The sequence below is a fragment of the Salmo trutta genome, chromosome 29 (genome assembly GCF_901001165.1).
Source record: "Salmo trutta chromosome 29, fSalTru1.1, whole genome shotgun sequence".
Taxonomy (NCBI): Eukaryota; Metazoa; Chordata; class Actinopteri; order Salmoniformes; family Salmonidae; genus Salmo; species Salmo trutta.
Window position 1 is genome coordinate 2,073,928 of NC_042985.1, and position 11,205 is coordinate 2,085,132.

Consider the following 11,205-nt stretch of genomic DNA (forward strand, 5'->3'; position numbering starts at 1 on the left):
ATCTGGAGACTCATCTGGATCTGCTATCTGGAGACTCATCTGGATATGCTTTCTGGAGGCTCATCTGGATCTGCTTTCTGGAGGCTCATCTGGATCTGCTTTCTGGAGACTCATCTGGATCTGCTATCTGGATATGCTATCTGGAGACTCATCTGGATCTGCTATCTGGAGACTCATCTGGATCTGCTATCTGGAAACTCATTTGGATCTGCTATCTGGAGACCCATCTGGAGGCTCATCTGGAGACTCATCTGGATATGCTATCTGGAGACCCATCTGGAGACTCATCTGGATATGCTATCTGGAGACTCATCTGGATAGGCTGTCTAGAGACTCATCTGGATATGCTATCTGGAGACTCATCAGGAGACTCATCTGGATCTGCTATCTGGAGACTCATCTGGATATTTGTGCCCACCTTTGGGCAGCTAATGCCGATCACTGGTCCTTGGTCAACAGTCAAGACGCGCAACTAGTTGATTCTGAAACACAGATGAGTTGTTTTTTTAGACAATAATATGGTGCGATACCGTAGGAAACCAGATCAAATAGGCTAATGTGTGTGTGTGTGTGTGTGTGTGTGTGTGTGTGTGTGTGTGTGTGTGTGTGTGTGTGTGTCTGTGTGGTATCTGTAGACAATTAAAATATGGATAAGAATTCCCGTTCAGTTTCATACTCGTGACCCACTTTGAGAAGCACTAAGCTAGGTCACCTGACCTGTATTGATTGACAGTTTGCTGGTCCAATTAGAGGGCTGACTATGCATTTCACGAGTCAATCTGTTGCACGTTTTTAAAAAAACGTTGCAATGTGCAATGCAGCGGCTACTGTCTCTGGCTGTGTGGAGAGTAATCCTCAAGACTGTGTGCCACAAAATGAGTGACAAAATGTTACAAAACCTGGCCACAGAATTTCAAGTCATCAGTCTCAAGTCAAAGTAGAGTCCCGAGTCTTGAGTCTCCAAGTCCAATCTCAAGTCATCGAATGTGTGACTCGAGTCAGACTCAAGTCCAAGTCATGTGACTCGAGTCCACAACTCTGGAGGTTTCTGTGTTGTCATATATACCCTAGGGCCCTTCTCCTTACCAGTAGATTATTCACATCTACAGTGGGGGGAAAAAAGTATTTGATCCCCTGCTGATTTTGAACATTTGCCCACTGACAAAGAAATGATCAGTCTATAATTTTAATGGTAGGTTTATAATCCAGAAAGACACATGTCAAAAATGTTATAAATTGATTTGCATTTTAATGAGGGAAATAAGTATTTGACCCCTCTGCAAAACATGACTTAGTACTTGGTGGCAAAACCCTTGTTGGCAATCACAGAGGTCAGACGTTTCTTGTAGTTGGCCACCAGGTTTGCACACATCTCAGGAGGGATTTTGTCCCACTCCTCTTTGCAGATCTTCTCCAAGTCATTAAGGTTTCGAGGCTAACGTTTGGCAACTCGAACCTTCAGCTCCCTCCACAGATTTTCTATGGGATTAAGGTCTGGAGACTGGCTAGGCCACTCCAGGACCTTAATGTGCTTCTTCTTGAGCCACTCCTTTGTTGCCTTGGCCGTGTGTTTTGGGTCATTGTCATGCTGGAATACCCATCCACGACCCATTTCAATACCCTGGCTGAGGGAAGGAGGTCCTCACCCAAGATTTGACGGTACATGGCCCCGTCCATCGTCCCTTTGATGCGGTGAAGTTGTCCTGTCCCCTTAGCAGAAAAACACCCCCAAAGCATAATGTTTCCACCTCCATGTTTGACGGTGGGGACGGTGTTCTTGGGGTCATAGGCAGCATTCCTCCTCCTCCAAACACGGCGAGTTGAGTTGATGCCAAAGAGCTCCATTTTGGTCTCATCTGACCACAACACTTTCACCCAGTTGTCCTCTGAATCATTCAGATGTTCATTGGCAAACTTCAGACGGGCATGTATATGTGCTTTCTTGAGCAGGAGGACCTTGCGGGCGCTGCAGGATTTCAACCCTTCACGGCGTAGTGTGTTACCAATTGTTTTCTTGGTGACTATGGTCCCAGCTGCCTTGAGATCATTGACAAGATCCTCCCGTGTAGTTCTGGGCTGATTCCTCATCGTTCTCATGATCATTGCAACTTCACGAGGTGAGATCTTGCATGGAGCCCCAGGCCGAGGGAGGTTGACAGTTCTTCTGTGTTTCTTCCATCTGTTGTCACCTTCTCACCAAGCTGCTTGGCGATGGTCTTGTAGCCCATTCCAGCCTTGTGTAGGTCTACAATCTTGTCCCTGACATCCTTGGAGAGCTCTTTGGTCTTGGCCATGGTGGAGAGTTTGAAATCTGATTGATTGATTGCTTCTGTGGACAGGTGTCTTTTATACAGGTAACAAGCTGAGATTAGGAGCACTCCCTTTAAGAGTGTGCTCCTAATCTCGGCTCGTTACCTGTATAAAAGACACCTGGGAGCCAGAAATCTTTCTGATTGAGAGGGGGTCAAATACTTATTTCCCTCATTAAAATGTAAATCATTTTATAACATTTTTGACATGCGTTTTCTGGATTTTTTTGTTGTTATTCTGTCTCTCACTGATCAAATAAACCTACCATTAAAATTATAAACTGATAATTTCTTTGTCAGTGGGCAAACGTACAAAATCAGCATTGGATCAAATACTTTTTTCCCTCACTGTATATCAGTTTCATCAATCACGCTCCTTACCATATCACAGTCTCAGTGACTCACTTCTCTCCCGGAAACACTGGCTCTGTCTATTACAGATCACGTCCCAAATAGCACCCTATTCCCTGTATAGTGCACTACTTTAGACCAGGGCCCTTAGGACCATTTAGGAGGCAGTCTATCATTAGACTATTAATACATGTAATGTAATCATGCTACAGTAACAGGCCTGTTAAACAGCTACTAGTATAACAGCTGGACTACACTGTAACTGAGAAGGTCTGTGTCCCAAATGACTCCCTATTCCCTACATTGTGCACTACTTTAGACCAGAGTTTTATAGGCTCTGGTCAAGAGTAGGCCACTATATAGGGAATAGGGTGCCTTTTGGGATATGGACTTGGGAGTCGTAATGACCATTATAGGGGTCAGTGGGCTGTGTGGATACGTGCATACTGGACATAGTTGGAAGCAGGGTGTGTGTGTGTGTGTGTGTGTGTGTGTGTGTGTGTGTGTGTGTGTGTGTGTGTGTGTGCGGCAGAGACTCCGAAGGAAACCAATCTAATTGTCCTGATATTACTCTGTTCCTCTTCAGATAAAGCCTCAAGCTCTTTCTCTTATCATTATGGAAATTGATTTTGTCTTTCTTTCTCTGGAGTTCAGAAGGGAAGGAGACTGTTAGCAGAAGTGGGGTTTATTTTAGTTAATTTTTTCTTCAAAAAAAACTATTTAGTTATTTCACATTTACTTAATTTCTGGTGCTGTATAAGGGCTTGATTTTTGGCCATAGTTGTATTATAGAAGCTAAATGGTTAGCTTCACTTCTAAATCTTGTACAAGAAGATTATTTTAGATGTTCTGAGAACAAAATAAGTTGTGGCTTGTGTCAACAACAACAAACAGGAAACTGAAACTGAAAGCCTCGAGAAAAAAACAAAGTATATTTTCTATTTGTCAATAGGAGCACTTCTGCTCATCTTTTGCATGGAGAGCACAGAGGTTGATACACACAGATCCATGTTGTTCTGCACAGTGGGATAATGTGTGTCTTGGCCAGCCCAGTCCCAGCCAGAACCAACAGTAACATAATACAGTGCCGTGACAAAATATTAGCCCCCCTTTCTAATTTTCTCTACTTTTGCATATTTCTTTATACTGGAATGTTGTCAGATCTTCAACCAAAACCTAATATTAGATAAAGGGAACCTGAGTGAATAAATAACACAACAATTTGCATACTTATTTAATTTATTTGATGAACAAAGTTATGCAACACTCAATGCCCCAGTGTGTAAAAGTAATCGCCCCCAAGGACACTCAATAACTGGTGCCACCTTCAGCTGCAATGACTCCAACCAAACGCTTCCTGTAGTTTCTTGATCAGTCTCTCACGTCGCTGTGGAGGGTTTTTTGGCCCACTCTTCCATGCAGAACTGCTGTAACTCGGCGACGTTTTGGGGTTTTCAAGCATGAACTGTTCGTTTCAAGTCCTGCCACAACATCTCAGTTGGGATTAGGTCTGGACTTTGACTAGGCCATTCCAAAACTTCAAATGTGTTTTGCTTTTTAGCCATTTTCATGTAGACTTGATGTTTTGGATCGTTGTCTTGCTGCGTGGCCCAGCTGTGCTTCAGCTCACAGACAGATGGTCTGACACTCTCCTGGAGAATGATCTGATACAGAGCAGAATTCACGGTTCCTTTTATTAAGGCAAGTTGCTTAGGTCCTGAGGCAGCAAAGCATCTCCAAACCATCACACTACCACCACCATGCTTGACCGTTGGTATGAGGTTCTGGGGAATGCAGTGTTTGGTTTTCGCCAGGCATAATTGGACCCATGTCATCCAAAAAGTTATACTTTTAACTCATCTGTCCGTAGAACATTCTTCCAAGAGTCTTGATGATCATCCAGGTGCTTTTTGACAAACTGGAGTCAACTTTTTGGATGAGATGGGTCCCATTATGTCTGGCGAAAACCAAAGGACTTCAGGGGCTTATTCTGTTGCAAAAAGTTTCGTCAATGGAATGAAATAGGAAGGGATCTACCTGAATTTGTCCAATAGAAACTCTTGTTTTAGTGTTTGGACTGATGATTATTACACCCCAGGTGCAGAACTGTGGCCCACTGAGGTTTCCCAAACTGTTTGTGCTTTGACCCTTTTCCATGTCCCAGTGGCCCAGCAAGGCACGTACCTCCTCAAGCTGCTCCAGGTATTTCCGTTGTGCCCTTGAGCAAGGCACTAACCCCCTCAAGCTGCTCCAGGGGCACCACCACATCTCCTACTAACGTGTAATTTCCTGTCTCTCTTCAGGTGATCATCAACAGCACCATCACCCCCAACATGACCTTCACCAAGACCTCCCAGAAGTTTGGCCAATGGGCTGACAGCAGAGCCAACACAGTGTTCGGACTGGGGTTCGCCTCCGAGCAGCAGCTGGCCAAGGTACTGATTGATTGATTGATTTTCTGTTACAATTTTTAAAAGACAAAGCTATTCCGTCACTACCGGCAACATAAAGCCGTTCCGTCACTACCGGCAACACAAAGCCGTTCCGTCACTACCGGCAACACAAAGCCGTTCCGTCACTACCGGCAACATAAAGCCGTTTCGTCACTACCGGCAACATAAAAACGTTACGTCACTACCGGCAACATAAAGCCGTTCCGTCACTACCGGCAACATAAAGCCGTTCCGTCACTACCGGCAACATAAAGACGTTCCGTCACTACCGGCAACATAAAGACGTTCCGTCACTACCGGCAACACAAAGCCGTTCCGTCACTACCGGCAACACAAAGCCGTTCCGTCACTACCGGCAACACAAAGCCGTTCCGTCACTACCGGCAACATAAAAACGTTACGTCACTACCGGCAACATAAAGCCATTCCGTCACTACCGGCAACATAAAGCCGTTCCGTCACTACCGGCAACATAAAGCCGTTCCGTCACTACCGGCAACACAAAAACGTTCCGTCACTACCGGCAACACAAAAACGTTCCGTCACTACCGGCAACACAAAAACGTTCCGTCACTACCGGCAACATAAAGACGTTCCGTCACTACCGGCAACATAAAGCCGTTCCGTCACTACCGGCAACATAAAGCCGTTCCGTCACTACCGGCAACATAAAGCCGTTCCGTCGCTACCGGCAACATAAAGCCGTTCCGTCGCTACCGGCAACATAAAGCCGTTCCGTCGCTACCGGCAACATAAAGCCGTTCCGTCGCTACCGGCAACATAAAGCCGTTCCGTCGCTACCGGCAACATAAAGACGTTCCGTCGCTACCGCTGTGTTTGTATTGTACCTGTCTGTGTGTTTCTTTGGTCCAGTATTTGTTGTTGTTGTTGTTGTTTGGGAACCACCTTGGATATGAGATGATTAATTATCTCATGGGATTTTATCCTTCACATATCTTACAATGAATAAATATTAGATAGTCTAGTTTGTCTCTCTGTCCCTGAGCTCATCATGTCAGAGTAACTCACCTCATCTACACCATGGTTACATCCCAAATGGCACCCGATTCCCTCTATAGTGCACTACTTTTGACTAAGGCCTATAGGGCCAATGGTGCACTACTTTTGACTAACGCCTATAGGGCCAATGGTGCACTACTTTTGACTAAGGCCTATAGGGCCAATGGTGCCCTACTTTTGACTAAGGCCTATAGGGCCAATGGTGCACTACTTTTGATCAGGTTCCATTTGGGACATGTGATTACATTTACATTTAAGTCATTTAGCAGACGCTCTTATCCAGAGCGACTTACAAATTGGTGCATTCACCTTATGATATCCAGTGGAACAACCACTTTACAATAGTGCATCTAAATCTTTTAAGGGGGGGGGGGGGTTAGAAGGATTACTTTATCCTATCCTTAAGCGACACACACATCGCTTGTATCCAGTGATGTGTTTTTATATTTTAATTTGAACTTGTATTAATCAATCTTTTTCTTTTGTTTATTTTTCTCATCTTGTTTCAGTTTGCTGAGAAGTTCCAGGAAGTGAAGGAAGCAGCGAAGCTAGCCAGGGACAAGCTAGCCAGGGACAAGTCACAGGAGAAGATGGAGACATCGAGTAACAATTCCCAGGTAACATACGGGTACACACACAGAGGCACGCACACAGACACATGGTCACACACATGCACAAACACACACACACACACCGATAGTAACATGTGAGGAAGCGGTGAATTGCACACACACACGGTCAGTAGCACACATACACACGCATGTGCACAGATACATACATACATTTGAAGTCGGAAGTTTACATACACTTATGTTGGAGTCATTAAAACTTGTTTTTCAATCACTCCACAACTTTCTTGTTAACAAACTATAGTTTTGGCAAGTCAGTTAGGACACCTACTTTGTGCATGAGTAATTTTTCAAACAATTGTTTACAGACAGATTATTTCACTTATAATTCACTGTATAACAATTCCAATGGGTCAGAAGTTTACATACACTAAGTTGACTGTGCCTTTAAACAGCTTGGAAAATTCCAGAAAATTATGCCATGGCTTTAGAAGCTTCTGATAGTCTAATTGACATCATTTGAGTCAATTGGAGGTGTACCTGTGGATGTATTTCAAGGCCTACCTTCAAACTCAGTGACTCTTTGCTTGACATCATGTCTGATTTCTTTTGATTTTCCCAAGACCTATAGACCTCCACAAGTCTGGTTCATCATTGGGAGCAATTTCCAAACACCTGAAGGTACCACGTTCATCTGTACAAACAATAGTACGCAAGTATAAACATCATGGGACCACGCAGCCGTCATACCGCTCAGGAAGGAGACGCGTTCTGTCTCCTAGAGATGAATGTACTTTGGTGCGAAAAGTGCAAATTAATCCCAGAAAAACAGCAAAGGACCTTGTGAAGATGCTGGAGGAAACAGGTACAAAAGTATCTATATCCACAGTAAAACGAGACCTATATCGACATAACCTGAAAGGCTGCTCAGCAGGGAAGAAGCCACTGCTCCAAAACCGCCATCAAAAAGACAGACTACGGTTTGCAACTGCACATGGGGACAAAGACTGTACTTTTTAGAGAAATGTCCTCTGGTCTGATGAAACAAAAATAGAACTGTTTAGTCATAATGACCATCGTTATGTTTGAAGGAACAAGGGATGACTTGCAAGCCGAAGAACACCATCCCAACCGTGAAGCACGGGGGTGGCAGCATCATGTTGTGGGGGTGCTTTGCTGCAGGAGGGACTGGTGCACTTCACAAAATAGATGGCATCATGAAAATGATGTTGATATATTGAAGCAACATCTCAAGACATCAGTTAGGAAGATAAAGCTTGGTCGCAAATGGGTCTTCCAAATGTAAAATGACCCCAAGCATACTTCCAAAGTTGTGGCAAAATGGCTTAAGGAAAACAAAGTCAAGGTATTGGAGTGGCCATCACAAAGCCCTGACCTCAGTCCCATAGAAAATTTGTGGGCAGAACTGAAAAAGTGTGCGTGAGCAAGGAGGCCTACAAACCTGACTCAGTTACACCAGCTCTGTCAGGAGGAATGGGACAAAATTCACCCAACTTATTGTGGGACGCTTGTGCAAGGCTTTCCAAAACGTTTGACCCAAGTTAAACAATTTAAAGGCAATCCGACCAAATACTAATTGAGTGTATGTAAACTTCTGACCCACTGGGAATGTGATGAAAGACATAAAAGCTGAAATAAATCATTCTCTCTACTATTATTCTGACATTTCACATTCTGAAAATAAAAAGGTGATCCTAACTGACCTAAGACAGGGATTTTTTACTCGGATTAAATGTCAAGAATTGTGAAAACTGAGTTTAAATGTATTTGGCTAAGGTGTATGTAAACTTCTGACTTCAACTGTACGTACACACACTCAGTAATGACTGACTAGATGTAGTAAAGTGATACAGGGGGGTGGGGGTCAAAGGTGACAGGGAGTCACTTATCATCTGCCAGCCGCCAAACAGACACATAATCTACACTGGGAGGGAGAGAGAGAGGCTGTAATGTGACGGGTCAGAGCTGTCACATTGATAATATCTCATCAACAGCCTGAGGACAGTATTCTGACTGCCAGTTCTATTCTAACGTGTCATCTCATTAGTATTCTGACTGCCAGTTCTATTCTAACATGTCATCTCATTAGTATTCTGACTGTCAGTTCTATTCTAACATGTCATCTCATTAGTATTCTGACTGCCAGTTCTATTCTAACATGTCATCTCATTAGTATTCTGACTGCCAGTTCTATTCTAACATGTCATCTCATTAGTATTCTGACTGTCAGTTCTATTCTAACATGTCATCTCATTAGTATTCTGACTGCCAGTTCTATTCTAACATGTCATCTCATTAGTATTCTGACTGTCAGTTCTATTCTAACGTGTCATCTCATTAGTATTCTGACTGCCAGTTCTATTCTAACGTGTCATCTCATTAGTATTCTGACTGTGTACGCTCCCTATTTAAGCCCCTAAACTCTCTGGATGTATTGGTTTGAGGCCCAAATGGAACCCGATCCACTATGTAGTACACTACTTTTGACCAGAGCCCATGACAACCGTAGCATGTGTTCTCTTTATTTAGTCAGACATCAGATGGTTTAATCACGTTCATATTCAGAGGAAACTGGACTCTTTTACTCTCCATTTATTAGATCAAGTTGAATAGGCTTTTTAATTTGCATAGATAATTATTCAATATGTGCTGTACTGGGCTGTAATGATAATATCTTCCTTCATTAATTAGCAGTAGTTGATTGTTTTTGGATTTATAATCTCTCTTCGACAGAGCTACGTAAACATAACTGGTACCTTTTAGAATCTGTGGGGAAGGAATGGGGATGCGTGGGTTAACGAGCAGCAGTAGTTCCTGTGTTCGGGTTTTGCATCACTGGTTATTTGGACAAATCACGATTTCGCACGTGTTAGCATCTTTCAAATTTCGGAAGGGGACTTTCGGCCCATAATTTGTTGAGAGAGGGTGGAACTCCTCGTTGTAGCATCTCTTAATCCCCTCAACTATGGACCCAGAAATGAGACGAGCAGCTGACCAATTACGTGAGACTTTAGTTCTGGGTTAACCGAGATGGTTGTATTCATTAATATATTGCTGGTTTACCTGATAAAACCCTTGCAACACATGGCACAGAGAGGAGAGGATGGTTGTGTCCTAAATAGCACCCTATTACATATATAGTGCACTACTTTTGACCAGAGCCAAACTCAAGTGAACACTTATTGGAGATTCTGGAGCGCTGCCTGAGACAGTGTTTTCCACCACCATCGACGACCTTTTAAGACACTTTATGTTAGTGTTTCCTTTATTTTGGTGGTAATCAAGATGTGTCCCAAATGGCTCCCTATTAGCCCTGGTCAAAAGTAGTGCGCTATATAGGGAACAGGGTGCCATTCGGAATGCAGAGGGTGGATTGAGAGGTGTTTTTCTAGCCTCTCACCCAGACAGCCTTAGCCTGCCAGGTCTGCTCAGTACTGTCTAACTGTTACTATATATGTGTCCCAAATGGAACCCTATTCCCCCATAGACCCTGGTCTAAAGTAGTGCACTATATAGGGAATAGGGTGCCATTTGGGATGTAGCCTACGGTGTTTCAGAGCTGTTCAGTACTAACTAGCTGTTACTATCTGACTGTTACTATAACTACATGGTGTTTCAGAGCTGTTCAGTACTAACTAGCTGTTACTATCTGACTGTTACTATATCTACAGATGGCAGGAGTCAGACTCAGCTCTATGAAGCAGAATCATCCTCTGGTATCTGACATGATAAATTCTCCTCCCCCTCATCCAGGAGTCGGGTCGTGAGACCCCCTCGTCCACCCAGGCCTCCAGCATCAACGGGACGGATGATGAGAAGATCTCCCACGGAGGACCGGAGACCGCAGCGCTGATGAGCGAGAATGACAAACTCAAGACCACAGTGGAACAGAGGTAAGGATGGAGGGGGAGAGGTAAGGAGGGAGGGAGGGGTGTGGGAGAGGTAAGGAGGGAGGGAGGGGTGTGGGAGAGGTAAGGAGGGAGGGAGGGTGAGAGGGAGGGAGGGTGAGAGGGAGGGGGAGGGGAGGACGGAGGGGGAGGGGGAGAGGTAAGGAAGGAGGGAGGGAGGGAGGGAGGTAGGGTTGGGGGAGATGTGAGGGTAGAGGTAAAGAGGGGTAGGGGGAGAGGTAAGGAGGGAGGGGTAGGGGGAGAGGTGTGGGAGAGGTACGGAGGGAGGGGTAGGGTGAGAGGTAAGGAGGGAGGGGTAGGGTGAGAGGTAAGGAGGGAGGGGTAGGGTGAGAGGTAAGGAGGGAGGGGTAGGGTGAGAGGTAAGGGAGGGAGGTAGGGTGAGAGGTAAGGAGGGAGGTAGGGTGAGAGGTAAGGAGGGAGGTAGGGTGAGAGGTAAGGATGGAGGGGTAGGGGGAGAGGTGTGGGAGAGGTACGGAGGGAGGGGTAGGGTGAGAGGTAAGGAGGGAGGGGTAGGGTAGGTAGAGGTAAGGAGGAGGTAGGTGAGAGGGTAGAGGTAGAGGAGGTAGGGTGTGAG

The 11,205-nt window shown here is 44.8% G+C and overlaps 1 protein-coding gene across 1 annotated transcript in view; it reads left to right on the forward strand.

Moving 5' to 3' along the window:
- The window catches only part of LOC115167418 (homer protein homolog 2), a 94,628-nt gene that overhangs the window by 55,284 nt on the left and 28,139 nt on the right, over nucleotides 1-11,205 (forward strand). Inside the window, exons 3-5 of the mRNA XM_029721824.1 lie at nucleotides 4,964-5,095; nucleotides 6,643-6,750; nucleotides 10,477-10,616. Coding sequence (XP_029577684.1) covers nucleotides 4,964-5,095; nucleotides 6,643-6,750; nucleotides 10,477-10,616 — 380 coding nt within the window. The remainder of the gene's footprint in view (nucleotides 1-4,963; nucleotides 5,096-6,642; nucleotides 6,751-10,476; nucleotides 10,617-11,205) is intronic.